Here is a 16,530-nt window from a genome sequence, read left to right as displayed (position 1 = left end):
GTATTAAATATTGTAACTGCAAAACAAAATTTTGTACCCAAAACAATTTGTATACGAGCACAATCAGACACATACCACTACACTATTTGTTCATAATTAAATAAGTATTTTTTTTTCCGAACATATAAAGAGTGTGTATTGCCTGATTGCAATGGCATGGAAAATCATTTTAAAAACCCATAAAGAAAATTCAGTTGCATTTTTTATTTAGCTGATGTATCTGCTGGATTTTATAATCTATGTTATCGTTAAAATACAAATCTGAAGTAACAAAATTGTAAGAATTGAAGACAAAAACTCTTTAAATATTTCTTTGTGTTCGGGACACGCTGATAATTAATGTAATCTATTAAAATTTAATTCACTAACCTATCACTCTTTTAAATTACAAACAGTCTTTCCTTAATTTAAATTGGTGGTTTTCTTTCAAGGGTTTTATAATTTCCTTCTGAGGCAAATATTCTTTATCAAGAATAAATATGTGTAAGCAACTTCAATTGCACACCAAAGCACCCTGTCCTTTGCTTGTTTTGCACTATAATTGCTGCAAAATCATTGTTGTTTTGCTTCATGTTGATTAAAAGATTCCTAAATTTTTTAATTGTAGTGTTTTGTAGATTAAGTTTCTAATTCCATAAGTATAAAATGTAAATATAATCATTATCATTGTAATTTTCATCACAAACTTGTTTTTTTTTTTTTTAATTCTTAATTAATATTTGGTTACTAAAATACTTACCCAAGAGATTATTTAGTAACAATGCTAAAAATTAATTCAAAATATTGCTTTAGAATTTTAAATAGTACCTAATTTTGTGCTCAATACTTTAATTGCATATGTTGACAGGAAACAATTCTTCATAAAGCTTATTAAAAAAGTAAATATAACTTGCTTATGGATTGTAAAACGCTAACTAAAAATTAATCTTTTAATTTGAGTCAAAACTATATCTTTGCCAGTCAAGCTTTATTCTTCTGTTGTCTTTTAACCTAATTATCCTTATTATTATCCTGTTTCATTATGAACAGGTGATAAACCCTCCTTTACAAAGATTTGTTTTGCAATTTAAATTAAATAATAACATATAAATTAAACAATATATAAAAACAATGCTACCTTGTCAACATTACAAATTTATGAAATGTTACTGTATATAAAAAATCATTTTTTGCCAGAATAAATAATATATGTTAAGGCTTAAAAAAAATACATGATTTATCTGGAATACATACTTTAAAAGGTTTGACAAGTTATCTTATATTTTTATTCCGATAACTTAATTCTCCTTATAAGCATTAATGAATAAAAAGTAATTTTAAAATGATTCCACAAAGTATTTTATTTTTATTCTTATTTGATTTGAATTATTAAATTTTAATAGATGGAAAACATTTTAGAACATGCCTCTATCAAGGAAACTTTCCTGAAAGTAAAAATAATTAATGATTTTTCCCCCCTTGTGAATTATTTACTTTTTTGCATATAATAAATTATTCTGTTACAAGATTCAATCCTGCTTTAACATTAATTAATTGCAAACATAACATCATTGTTTATTTGTACAATACAAATGTATGAACATTTAGTAAAGAAAAAAAAAAACATTTTAAATATATTTCGTTATGCAAAAAAACTATTCTTACCTAGGCGGAAAGCTTGCATTTTAGAGAAAAGAATATATAAATATATTACTGAATTTCTCTTTTCTAATTTTTTATATCTTAATCACTCTTTAACAAAACTTGCAGTGTTACAAATTTTGTTAAAAGAGGGATATTATTCAACAATCTCCTTCCTGCACCCAAACAACTTGAATTTATTAACATAATACTTTGAATTCTTTATCTATAGCCTGAGTCTTTTAATGCCTGTATGGAGCAGGTCAATATAAAGCTTTGATTCTAAAACCTGTTTTTTTTTAATGGTACTACCTTGTAATTTATTTGCTATTGGAATGTATAGCGTCAAAGTATCTAAAGGAAAGCAGTCACTTAAATTGAAATAGATAAACTAGTCAATGGTAGACATGAAACATCACTTAAGGAACAAACACAAAACGTAATATACGAAGCAATCTCCAGGGCAAGACATCAAACATTTTTTAAAAAGTTAATTACAATTACAAGAACCAGACAGTAACATCATTATGATGACAGTTGACATTACTGGGTACCATGGAGGCAGATGTCCCAAATCTATTTTTGTCTATCAAGCAAATATTAATAAATACAAATATCACAGGCTCTGCATATAAACCTTAGAATTTTTCGTGTGGTTTTGAAGATCAATTCAGAGGTTTCTGTTATTGGGATTGATACCAACATGGGTAATTCTCCGATGCATTTTTGAATTTTGTTCCCTCTTCTCAACTAACTTTTGATAAATAGATTATAATTTAATAACACGTTACTTTTAATAAAAGTGGCTGGCTTTGTTTTTAATAGATGGCAATTAAACTAACTATGGCACAAAATAACTTCAAACTTCTACAAATTTTTCACAAAAATTTAGAAGACTAATGTGTTTGCAACATTGGCTTATAATGACTTACACTAAGTTATTTAAACTTTCAACAAGAGAATTGATAAATCAATCCTCATACGAATTAACAGGTCAGAAAATATAGCATTTGAGAAATGTTGAAATTATCTTGGAACAGTGGAATGTTGGTAACAAGATTCCACTTGATTGAATAAGATTACTCCACCATATGAAACATTTGCTGTAAACATCAAAGTGCAACAACTACAACTCTAAGAAAATCAGTAAATGATTTCTAAATAAATTGCCAGTACCTGACCTCAATCTTTATCAATCCATGGATTTAAAACTTTATTTGATTAGTTTTTAAAATTTTTTTTAATGTTTAACACAGTCTGGTTATTTTTCAACATCATTAAAAATAGTAAACTAAAAAATAAGTAAGAGAGGAAAGTTGTGAGAAAAAGGAAAATTGCAAATCTGAGAAGTGATAAATCAAGAAGAATCTCATGCCTCTAACACATTCTATCTTTCTGATAAGGCTGAATGTTACATGTTATGTAATTTTTAGAAAAAGATGGTGATAAATTTTAAGAGCAATGCTTGCTGTATCTCTCTAACTCTAAGCAACAATGTATGTTTAACTTGTTTCCAAAAATAGTAGAGAGTAAATACCCACCATCTAAAATAAATTTATTATATATCTGTGTATTTATAAATAAAGTTTATTAATGATAATTAAGTAGAGATGATTAAAAGCAAGTTCAATATTTTTACTCTTTGGTCATATCCCTCTGATGGATGAGTTTGGTAATGATGGAAAAGAACTAGTTGTAGAATTGGAGTAACAATTAAGATTTTTATGAAAAACATCACACATGATTTTGCACCTTTAAACCCCTTCCTTCTCGCTCCCGTGAAAATGTCGGGGTGAGATTTCGTCCACTATTTCTCGCTCCCGTGATATTGACGGGCTGGAGTGTTCAGTAGTAACGCGCCAATAAGAATAAAACTAATTAATTTCTTTGGCCCGGAAAACATTGTATATTTCTCATTTTACACACCTGATGGCAGTACCAGGATGCTTTTAAGGTAATTGTAGATAGTTAGTTTATTTTAAACTAGTTGCAGCCCTAATCAAATACAAAAGCCAAAAAAATAGGCACTTTTATGACCGTTTTCTTGAAAATTAACTGATCGTTAAGGGGTTAAATCACAATATTTTAAGCGTATAAAAATATTTTTCATTCATTGTTAGCTAGCCCACAAAAAAAAATATGAGCCATTAAAAGAAAATTAAATTACACCTTATTGGATTAATTACAGATTTAAATTTTTTGGAAGATATGTTTTTTTAACCTCCTCCCCAACTCAATAATGAAATAAAACTGTGATTACAATAATGAAAAACATCTTGGCACTTTCAGTAAACCTTGCTTTGACTTTTCTAAAACATAAAAGAAAACCTAAACTTGGTGAAATAAATTATGAAATTTTCTTAACAAAGCAAATAATGATTATGAGAGTAGTGGAGAGGGTATACAAGTGGAACTGTGTACCCTTACTGGTTTTTCAATAAAATCTCAGTTGCAAAGTTTAATTTATTGTAGAATTCGATATACTTATTTTTTCCTTTAAAGTTGGTTGAAAAATGAAAGTTTTGTGAACAGTTTCTTTTCTTGTTGCCGTAATACTGTATAAGTATATTTGACACAAAATACCGAACTAACCTGCCAAGGATCCATATCCTGAATTCCTAGAATCTATTTAACTGAATTTAAGTAGGTCCTCTTAATTTTACATCAAATACAGTTAGAAAGAAAAATTTTATAGCATTTCTACATACTATTTAAAAAAAAAAGGAAGAAAAAGCATATAAAATATCAGAATTTTAGTATCCTCCCATTGATCTTAACACTGTTAATGATTAAACAGCCCAGCATAACTTTTTTCCCCTCAACTATGTCTGGTATGTCAATTTCTGAGACTCTGAAAGAGAAATTAGTTACCTCAATAGATCATTTAATTGAATTACGACATAGTAAACTTTTTGGTTTAAGTCAAGATCCACATAGAGATAAATTAAAAATCTCAATATTAGATCTTTTTTTTTTTCAACTCCATAACCAATTGACCATGATTAAAACAGCCACCATCTGAAAACTTTTAATTTATGCTATCAATAGTGGTGACTAAGGAATTTCAGAATCCAAAAAATAAAAAATTTTTAATAAAAAATTAGCACACATACACATTTTGACATTTCATTATAGAGTCATGTACATGTTTAGCATAAATATTGCAAATCAATGTAATGTCTTAAGTGAAATGACATTGACAATACAAAACTTAAATACCTTTTTATTGCAAAGTTTTTCAGATATAATATACATAACATAAATTTATTAACTTAATCTTAGAACATTAGTGTAACATAATGTTTGTAACATTAGTGTTACAAACATTAGTATAAACTTAGAACATTAGTGTTTAAAAACAAGTATCTCACGAGGATGTGAAATAATTTTTCGTATCCAAAAATACAACTTGATAAAAAAAAATTTTATTGTAAAATTAACAATCCAAGATTTTTTTACAACTTTAAAAATGTTTTCTTCAAAAAAATTTATTGTAGTTAAGCATTGACCATTTCTTATTACTAAACCATATTCTAACAAACTAGTCTTGTGACAGCCTTATTTATAATTTAACAGTCATTTCATGACATATACTCAAAATACAAGCTTGCAAAAATCTTAAATTTTATAATAATAAAATTTAAACAAAAAACTATGTATGTACATTACACAATTTGGTATATCAAAGTAAATATGTCAGGAACAAAATACAATCTTGTATGATTAGGAGAAATTATAAGAAATATATTATTAAATTTTATGCCTATATTACACAAAAAAGGGGGGAAATACAAAATATCACCGAAAATTTTATTTAAAAACATAAATCAACTTAATTCAAATCCTGCTCCAGATTCTATTGCATACACCAATTTTATTTTAAGCAGTTCTTCAGTCTCAAACTCAGGTAACTTTAAAAGGTTCATACAAGTAGATGCTGTGGGCAGTCTATCCTCTCTACCAGCATTTTGAATACAGAATGGAGGTGAAAGTTCCTTAAATCCTAAAAGAGGGGCATGTGAGCAACTGGTGACAAATTTTAATAGCTGCCTTTTTTGGCGTTCATCAAAACCTTCTACAACCTTCCAGAAGGCACAGATGACAGGATGAGTATCAGAATAACCACCTGCATAAGTAGTATGGTTTTTTAGGTCTTCAATATCGATTGGTGTTTGTGCCCCCGAAATCAAGATTTGTAGCTCATTGGGGTCGAACATGTAAAGCCATTCAATATCAATTACATTAGCCAATCCTTCTTTAAATGCTTGGCATTGAGCCTTGATCTGACGATTCAACTTGAAATCTGCCATTAAATGAATGTAGTTAATACGATTACTTTCGGTTACGGGAATATTAGCACCACCAGGTTTCAGCTCAACTACTTCATTTTCACCAAATTCACTATTCATGACAGTAAAATCTAAACCTAAATCTGATACATCACCATCGTAAGTTTTCAAGTACAATAAATTCCGATACATTACGGGATCTAATGATGCCAGGTGATGAATGTCGACATCTGAAGTATGCCGGGATAAAATCTTTGTAAGGAAGAAGGCTGCAAGAGGTAGCTCCACCAACATATTTTCATAAATTGCCTTTCCCAGCATTCTACCGATGAAGAAATAATGTCTTGCAAAATCAGGCATGACACGTTGCACATTTGGATTTGGATACAGTAGACCATCATGAGTAGTTTTAAAAAAACCTCTATTTGGGTCAAAACAAGTTTTTAGAAGTTCATGCATAAATTCACGAAACAAGCCACCACCATCAATGCCTACTTCATCTAAACCAACTGCATTTACTAATTGAACCAGAATTCTCATTTTGATATTAGGTTCACTTTGAAGAGACAGTGCACTAGAGGCATCCTCATATATAAAATTACGACGTATAGTAACTCTAATAAGTGGACCCATTTGAAAATTTAACAGTTCTCCTTGATTATCATGCTTATCTTTCACGATCAGGGATTGAAATATTTTAAAACGATCATGAAATCTAATAGCAAAAGGAAATTCTCTAAGAATCGCAAGCTGCCGAGCCTCGACAGCGGATGGGGGTGGTCCCTCTTCTTCCAGTTGTTCTCGAGTTAAATTTTGTAATCCTACAAATGGCTCATAACTTGGCCCTCTTCTTTTGGTAAAATACATTTCTGCAGCTCTGTCCATGAAAACTGGAAATTGTTTAGCAATCCAGGTTCCATCGGGACAAAATTTTCTTCGACAGTCTCTGGAATACAGCTGGCGCAACAAGGTTACAACAGCTTTAAATAATTGGTTCCAGCGATAGATCTCAAAATTGTCCGAACTTTTGTCCATTCTTTTTGATCCAACACTTCTCATGGCATTCACATAATCATTAGTAAAAGGTGCTTTTTTATCAGGATAAGCCAACTCAATGAGACCCATACAAACATCTTTCAAGGTGGCGCTGATAGAAGCAAGTTCGACTAAATTAAAAGGCATCATTTTAACTCCACTATTATCTCTACTTTGATCGTAAAACTCAAAGTCATGCAAGGTCGAGAGAAGATGATTCAGAAGAGAACAAAACACAATGAGTTGTGGAAGGAACATTTCTTGATCATCAGAGCTAAAAGTCATTCCTTGATTAATAATTTGTAACAGTGGTGTAGTAGAACCAAAGACAGATGGTACACTAGCACTAACTACAGATCTCCATAACATTCTAAAGAATGAGGGTTTAAAAGCTAGAGTGTAAAGTAGGCGATAGTTATGTATTGCCAATTGTTCCTGACTTAATAATAATTGGCATAAGCTACAAATAGAAACAACACATTGATTAAATGTTTTTTCATTTTGTAATATTGACATTATCATATTGACATGGTCAATTTCATTGATCATACTAATGATTTCAGTTAAGAGTTTAAAACTGGGAGCATCATTTTCAGCATACATTTCACCATCTTCAGAACTGCAATCACTAATTGTTACATTTTCTCTCCATTGTGAGATAGATTGCAGCAAAAACTGAACACAAGTTAAGTATTCCGCACATTGCAACTCTGTTAACAGTCTCGCTTGCTTCGATATAAGATAAACAAACGTATAAAGCAAACTAGGTGTTGCGCGAAAATTGAAAGCAAGATTGTCTGGGTATATTGCAGTCAGTATGGTATCAATGGTAATTACATCATGTTTACAAGCAAATGCTGGAAGTAAAAAACATGTTATCTGTGGAGATGGATCTTGAGTGAAGATGTCTTGAAGTAGTGTTTGAAAGAAATAAGATTTCTTCTCAGTTTTTAAGATCAGGGGTCTAGTGAAAAGGTCTAATAAGGAACTTGCAAGAGGAGTAGGTGGTCTTGCAGATATCAATAATGAATCTGGAACATTGTTATCCAAAACTAACCGTAATAAAGCATAATAGCCTTTCCTTATCAGGAAATCCCAGATTTTTCCTAAAATATGGGATTTAAAGTCAGGTGATAGTGAATTAAAACCACTAGCTGTCATGCAATTCTGATTAATATTATCATACAATTCAGAAGAAGTGAAAACTTCAATAAATCGTAAGGATAAAGATATATTTGAATTTGGTTTGACACAGTTTTTTAAATACTTTACATTTAACCATAAGAGTTTTTGTAATTTAAAAAGCCAACGTTCTGGTTGAATAAAAAATACACAAGCAAAATTAGAAGCATCCTTTAGAAATGTTTGGTTGATAGCTACAAGACGAGAACTATCCTGAAGTTCATCATAGAAATGCAATAGTTTTCCCACTTGATCATGCAGTAAATCTGAGTTCAACAGTATGTTTTGATCTGCGTGTTTTGATATTTCATCAAATTCATTTCTGAGTTTCCGTTTCACTAGTTGCCTGGACAATGATCCACGCACAAACGCTTGAATTATCGTGGCTGATTGTATAAGCCTACGCTTTTCTTCTCTTTGTGATCTTTCAGCTTGCGCTAGGTGCAGTAGCTCTTCGCGAGCTACCTTTCGGCTAGCGCCTCCTAAAGATTGCTGGGGACGTCTTCGAAATTCTCCTTCAAAACTATACATGACTCCAAAAAATATAACTACAGCGACAACAATCACAATTTCAGTGAAATCAAACAGTCATTTGTATATTTTTTTGTTAATTTTTATATATGTAACTGAGGAATATTTTGTTTTAAGAACCAATTTCAACAGTTCTGGAAAGAAGTGAATCAAAACAAAACATTATTTATAATTCTCAGCTGTTGCACCTATAAAAAAGCAAATGTCATGTTTATTTTTTTTTATTATATATCATTTATTTATTGTGTTGCCATTACTTAGAAAAATAATGTCTTCACAAAAAATTAATCGATTCATATTGGACAATTTGTACAGTATTTTGAATATTTAATAACAGCTTTAAGTAACAACAGTCTTTAGTATCTGTTACTCTATACTCCTTAGGGTCTGTAACTGTGATTATTGTGCTACTTCGAAGATTCATGTTAGTGGTGCCATCTAACATCTTTTTGAGCACTAAATGTAACTAGACTTTAGATATAGAAGATCTTTTATAAAACGCTGCTCTACAAAAAAATTAAAATGTGCTTCTAAAACAAATCTTTGAGCTTTATTCGTCAAGAAATATTTATGCTTTATAACGTATTAAGTTTATCAATTGAATGTCTTTATTTTTATTTTTCTGCACTTCTTTTACTGTGTATGATAGCATCATCTCTTACTTTTATATGTAATTTTAAAACTTTTTTAATGTAATTTTAAAAGCAATGATATTTTTTATGAATATATTTTTTTTTTGCTCCTAATCATCATATTTAGATAAAAAAGAAAAGTTTTTAAAAAAAACCTATCTTAGCGGATTTTAAACAATTTAGTATTTTAGTTTCCTTTTGTGCTTTTTTTAATGACGAAAAACTTAACCCAAGTGTTTCAAAACCTAAAATTTCAACCATTTTTATAATTTTTGAAAAAGGTGTGAATTTAGAACACTGATAAAACTTTTAATAATAGAGTGGAAAGTTAAAGGAATATAGTATTAATTGAATGTGGCAATTATTATTATGAATCCGTCTCTCACTATAAATTATAAAATTCTGATAAATTTATTTGTGACTCGAAATTTACAATTTTCATTTTGTTATTATCATATTTGAAGGATTAAATTTTCCCATCGGAAAAAAGGTCTAATTTTATTAAAAATAGTATTCTAGCAGAGCGTGGTTTCGATCCACGGACCTCTGGGTTATGGGCCCAGCACGCTTCCACTGCGCCACTCTGCTACAAGAACACAAATGTTAATTAAAGTCTATAAATACAAATCTAAAGATAACACAGGGAATAGAACTGATTTTACACAAAAAGTTTTTTCGTAGAAAAGATTTTAATTTCTTTTTCTTTTCAATTTCATTATTAATTTTTAAATTATTCAATTTTAGTAACAAAAGTTTTTACCTTTTTCAAGCCTCTTAAATAAAGCTTTCTACAATATAACTTACTTTCGATTTCAGATCATGGTAAGATTTTTTTTTCCTCTTTCTTTAGAATTCTTATTGTGAAAATAAAAATTTAATGTAACAGTTATCAAAATTTATTTATCCGATGTATTTCAAAAACATTTAGACATTTGTCAAGTAAACAACAATAATAATAACAGCGACAAAAAAGTTTTGGGAATGTTTTTTAATTATCTTTTAATACCTGGAACTAGAACTAATAACACAATTAATATACAGATTAAGTAAAACTTGAAATTCCAAAATAAATAAATAAAAGTCGACGGGGGGGGGCACAATTATTCTATGTATATAAATTAATTTCACAAGGAGTTGGAAAAAATTAAATAAAAATTTTTTGTAAGAATAATGTTTTGTATTTATCAAAAAAGGAAGGAAAAAAAAATACTTGACAAATATTTAAATCTTGCCTCCCTTGAGATTCAACTATAGATTCTCTTAAGAATTTAATGAATGAGAACATTGTGAAACAATGACAAGGCTATTTTTTTAATTTTTTTTTAATATTTTTAAAAATGAAAAACGGTGGCAGAATGCTATCATTTTTAATCAATTTTAAGAAAGGCCGAAAAGTGGATCTAAATAGAAAAGCAATTTTCTTCATTATGTATTTTTTTTTAAAAAAAAATTCGATATTATATATCCAATCCCTACATGAAACTCAATTCAGTAAGCTTGAGCCAGCTATAGCCATTTTAGAAAGAAGAAAAAATTATTTCACGGAAATTGGATTACTATATTTTTGCTATATTTGTAATTTTTTTTTTTATTTTATAATTTAATAGATTATGCAATCCCATTCAGCTCATAAGCATAGGCGTAGCGTCGAGGAAAATAGGAGGGGGGCATTATTTCATTTAAGATTAGTCAAAATAATTTTGAATTGTAAGAAGCACAATTTCCTACACTATTTTAAAGTATACAATTTTCTAAAGGAGAATACAAAATGTGAGCGATATCTGTCAAATAGTTCGTGAAATACTGAATTTTAAAAATACGACTTACTTAAAATTCGTTTTATGATGAAGTTAAAGACTGCATTCGCTCATTTTTTTTTTTTTTAATTACATTCCTTAAAATGATGTAAATACATTTTATACCTTTCAATTCAACACTTTTCGGACTGTTAGAGTCTTCTGGGTTTCGCATAAACGGGTTGTCCGAAAGTCTCAATATAGTGATAAACCAGCGACTCGGAGTTAGTTTATTTACTATTGAAGGGTTTGTCAACGATTGAAATTCCTTAAAAATTTGATGAAAAGGTGAATCATTGAGATTGAGGACTGGAATAATTTCTGTAATACGAGTTAATTTGTTTGAGGCAGAGCCGTTTTTAAGGATGGGCCCTGGCCCAGGGCCCCGAGTTCTGATGGGGCCCCGTAAAGTCTGAAATCTTATTGCATAATTTTTTTTTTTAAAATTCTAACTCATTTATGATTTATAACTCAAGAGGGCCCCTAGATCCCACTTTTACTTTTTTTAAAGTTTTATTTAGCGATTTATTAAGATTATTTTTTTCTTTTTTACATAGTCGGATGCTTTTCAAAATCTAATCGAAGTGTTTACAAATATAAAATAATTGTTATTCTTCACTTTTCTAACCAAAAGAGCAATAAAACGCTTTTTCTACTGATGAAAATATCCCCACTTTCGTAGCTACCACCCACAGAGTTGTTAAATAGCCTCCTCACTTTACACTGTGAGAATATGTTTTTAGCTTCTTGATATTGCCTAGGGGCTCTTTTCTCCTAACTTCGGAAATATCAGATATCCACAGAAACACCCTTTTGTTTGATTTCTGGTCATAAATTTCTAAGAAGAAAACATTTCTAGGGCTGTAGATAGGGGGAGGGTCTTGTTAGAATCTGTCTTGAGATTTCCATACTGTCCTTAAATTGGGACTCGTTCAATTCGAATTTTTCTCTCTTACAAAATTTAGAAGATATTTTTTCTAATTTATTATAAAAGCTTTTCTTTCCTTTAATCATCCTAAATGTTTCAACTAGCATAATTGTTTACTTTATTTAATTATTGTAGTTGATTTAATTCTGTTATTTTTCAAATCAATCGTAAGAGAATGAAATAGGAATTTCTATATCAACTTTTTGTAGGATATTAAGAAGACATAAATCTTTCACATGGAGGTAAGCAAATGTTTCTATTAAATCAATTTTGGTAAATCAATCAAAACGTGAAAGATTTGAGCAGTTTTTTATATATACATTGAGATTTTTTTGTTTTGTTTATTTATTTAAATGGCGGGCCACTATTCAATTCCCTCTTTGACTGGCCTGTTTGCCAAAACTCTTGATTTGGTCTGTTCCGGATAAAATTGATATAACAAATGTAATTTAATTTTAATTTTACTTACTGCTAATAGACAGAAACAACATATGATTTTGTTTAATAAAGCATTGAAATCAAATGATCATCAGCTAAAAAAATGTTACAACATGAGAAAAAAATTGTCTAAAACTCCTGTATGATCAAATTTTCCATGTTTCCCCTAAATATGAAATATGTTTAATTTGTAATATTATAGTTCGTACACGAAATTAATTAATTTAGTTAGCTTACGATTTTATTGTTTATTGATCATTCTATTTTTAACTCCTTTTTGTTGTTATTATGTGTTTAAAGTTAATAAGGCTTCTCAATTTTTTCATTAATAAGGCTTTTAAATTTCCTAATCAAAGTCGAAGCAATTTCTTAAAGTTATAAATCGAAACTATATATAAAAATTTGACAGCTTTGTTTTTATTTTAACCGTGTGCATTTAATTTAATGAAATAAAAATAAATAAAGAAGTGGAAAAAATGTAAATAAATGACTGAATAAAAAAAAAACTTCGTTGTCATATCATCTTTTGAATAATTTGAGTATTAATAAGTTATATAAAAATAAGCAAATTTTTAGTTTAAAAGGTAAAAAAAAAATTTGATTTGTTTAAAAGGTAATTATGCTCCATCATTCGATCATGAGACTATTTAATATCTGTTCCTAAGGATCAGAATTCTTTTTCATTTTACTTTATTGTAAAAATGATATATACTTAATATTTTCATGTGATATGCTGCAGTTTTAAATACCTAAGAGATGATTGAAATTGTCAATTCAAAAATCAATTAATATTTAAACAATTAATACGTAAAAAAATAATTGTCGCAAGCAAATTAATATTAAGTAAGAACGAAACAAAAATGATATCAATATATGCTGAATCACTAGTGAGACAGGTGGGATGAACGACATCGAAACCAATTTGATTGAATAGTAAAACTAGAAGGTGTTTCTAAAATCCGGAAATCAATCAAGCTTCAATTTTTTTTTTTTTTTTTTGTCACGAAATTTATCAGGGGCTATTCGTTAGATTTCAATATGGGTTATGTTTTTTCTTAGATTAAATATTAAGCATTAACAAATATTTGTCTCTTAAAACCTTTCACTCTATAATAATTATTAATTCTATATTCATTCTACAATAATCTTATAATAATTATTCTATAATTGTAATTCTAAAACTAATTGCTAATTGATATAAAGCTTTAGTGTGTTCCATTGATATATTAAATCAGGGCTCGAAAAACAGCTCGTCCTCGACGGTCAAAAATTCTCCGCGGACAACGAATTTCTCGAATCCGACGTCCGCTCGGACGGCCATTTTCCCGTTAATGTTCGTGATAAATTTTCAATTTTTGTTATGTTACAAGAGTCTTGTAAGTTACAAGGCAGCAAAATGACCCACAATACAGCAACATAGTGCGCATATATTGATGTTTTCTCTGTCTTCCCAGGCAGAGAAAACATCAATATATTCTATTCTGCAGCGGTTGAAAGGGGCTTTGCAGCAATAAACTTACAAAAAAACACAATACGTACTGGTCTTAAACAAGAAGCTTTAAAAACAATTATGAACATCTACCTAAATGGAAAACCCCTTTCAGATTTCTGTTCAGAAACCTCTGTAAATCATTGGCTTGATTGTGGAACTGGCAAACGTCATATTTGATTCATTTAAAAAACGCAGTACCCTCGGATAACTTGACATTCCAGATAACTTGACCCTTGTCATTTAAATTATTTCATAAAAGAAATACTAGGTTACTATTAGTAACCTAGTATTTCTTTTATTACTGTATAATGTAATCCTAGTAACGACTAATTCATTGTGCAATTTATATAAATGTTTGTAATAAATAGGAGAAAATTATATTTTTATTTATTTAAAAGCGACGGGTTAGTTTCAACGGAGGACGGGTGCATTGTTGGACAAGCCGTCCTCGGGGACGGGTAAAATTTCTGAGTTTTTTCGAGCCCTGTTTTAAATGTCTTCCATCGGTGGAACCCCGACATTACAATTAAAGTTTATTAAGGTAATTACGAATATTATAACCTAAAAACAGGCTATTTTTAAAATATTTAATTCGAGGAATGTAGGTTTTTCATCGTGTTATCATTTTCAATCTTAAATGAGGTTTTATATACGAGAGTTAAATTTGCAGTTCTTGTGTTATATCTAGTTTTGAATTTATTTTTGGTGCATATACATAAGTTGAAAATGAATAAGATAAGCCGAATTATGGTTTACTTCTAAATGAACTGAAGATACTTGTTATAAACGTTAAAAATGGTAATTTGGAAAGCATTTTTCAAGAATGTCAAGTATCCAAATGACTTAATTTATTAAATTTTAAAAAAAAATAAAAAAATATCCGCAAGGCAGGTGTGTATATTTGGGGCTGATGATTATGAAATTTAACACAAAACTGTGAGATCATGGGTTCTATTCCAGCTGATGACAGTTTTTAATTATTATTTCTTAATACCGAAAAATGCTTTTCTTATTTTTTTAAGTACGCATGTTAATAACTAATAACTTTACAATTATTTAAAAAATTGGAAGGCTCCGCTATCTGTTCATTTTGCTCACTAACCCTCGTTGTTGCTTCTGCATTCATTGCAGGTTAAGAGGAAAAACGGTTTATTACCTTTTTTTTCTACAAAAATTATGATTGAATTACCATTTACATTTTGAAGATCATTAAATTTAAGCAAATCAGTAAAATTGGTACCAATCCAAAAATTGGAAAATTGGTACCTGTCGCAGAGTTATTACTCAATAAAGTTGGACTCAAGGGATAGAGCATTCTCCTCCGAATGAGGTACACCGAGTTCGAATCCCAGTGATGACTGATCGATATGAATTCCACACCCGGCTTTTACCGATCACAGTGCTGACGTGAAATATTCTCAGTGGTCGGTGGATCATGGATTAGAGTTCCCTTGGTATCAGACTAACCGTGGGAGAACTTCGTGGAGTTGATGTCCATATAACTCAAATGCGGGCTAGTTCCATCAAAAATTTCTTCCACTACTTGATCCTGGAGTTCTCTTGTCTGCTGGATTGGGTTCAAAATTACAAGGCTACGGACTTAAACATTAGTAGTAGTAAACTCGAAATCGGGTGGCCTGCTCAATGACTGTTACAAAATAAACTAATAATTTGACCACGATAGCTTGGTTGATGGTAGGGCTATGGACTCGTGCTCGTGAGAATGGGAGTTCGAATTGAGCCGGCCGAATAATACCCAAGTATAAAATAGTGACTGGTGCATGTTAAATCTGTCGGGGTCATAAATTCCTCCAAGTTTTCTTAACAATTCAATGCCTCTGGGTACTGATTCCTTACCAGGAGTTTCCTTGCTTTCTGGATTGGTTTTAAAATTTTAAGGCTACGTAGTTAAACATTGACTCAAAATTGAGTCAGTCTTTCAACGGCGATTATATAAAAAAAAAACTAATAATCAAACTGTATTTTCTTGTATTTTTTCTAACTCCTTGCATATTTTCTACACACCTTCATAATTTGATGTTTCTAAGTCTAACAGATTTTGATCTGCAAAGCAAAATGTATGTCTTACAGGAATTTGATTTTGTTGATGTGATCGAAGATTCGCCTCTCAAAAAGCGCCAAAAGTACTGTTACCTTAAATTTTCGATAAAAAATAATGTATATAAGTTTTTATAATTAATTTATATGTTTTTTACTCTTAAAATAAATAAAAAATTTTAAATTTTTCAAAAAAAATTTTTTTTTCTAAATTTACTCATAAAGGGCCCCTAGATAATGATAGGCCCAGGGCCCCTATAAACATAAAAACGGCTCTGGGTTAGAGTCTCCTTGCTATCAGGCTAACAGTATGAGGTTTTTCTCGACATGTAATGCAAATGTTCTACAAAAAATTCCTCCACAATAACTTTTGATTTAATGATTTTGATTTGATTTTCACATACACTATAAGTTATAATCGATCAAAGGACAAGTCGTAAATGCACCTTTAATACTAAAAGCAGAACTTAAAATAGAGAGAGTAATGTTTTTTCAATTTTTTAATTACTCTCCCTATTTTAAGTTCTGT

General features: G+C 29.7%; 1 protein-coding gene and 1 non-coding gene across 2 annotated transcripts; both read right to left on the bottom strand.

The window, feature by feature from the left end:
• Positions 1–4,827: 4,827 nt before the first annotated feature.
• LOC107442428 (ubiquitin-protein ligase E3C) lies at positions 4,828–9,035 on the bottom strand. The gene has a single exon (XM_016070726.3). It carries the CDS (start codon positions 8,655–8,657, stop codon positions 5,448–5,450), a length of 3,210 nt encoding a protein of 1,069 aa, XP_015926212.1. The 5' UTR covers positions 8,658–9,035; the 3' UTR covers positions 4,828–5,447.
• A 770-nt stretch (positions 9,036–9,805) lies between these two features.
• On the bottom strand, positions 9,806–9,877 carry TRNAM-CAU (transfer RNA methionine (anticodon CAU)). Its single transcript has one exon. It is a non-coding gene; the product is annotated as a tRNA-Met (tRNA).
• Between the last annotated feature and the right edge of the window lie 6,653 nt (positions 9,878–16,530).

Source organism: Parasteatoda tepidariorum, chromosome 1, assembly GCF_043381705.1.
Source record: "Parasteatoda tepidariorum isolate YZ-2023 chromosome 1, CAS_Ptep_4.0, whole genome shotgun sequence".
Lineage (NCBI taxonomy): Eukaryota > Metazoa > Arthropoda > Arachnida > Araneae > Theridiidae > Parasteatoda > Parasteatoda tepidariorum.
This window is presented reverse-complemented; position numbering and strand designations above follow the sequence as displayed.

Bases quoted from the DNA above. Each gene is read 5' to 3' on its own strand.
- LOC107442428 (XM_016070726.3), bottom strand. From the start codon at position 8,657: ATGTATAGTTTTGAAGGAGAATTTCGAAGACGTCCCCAGCAATCTTTA.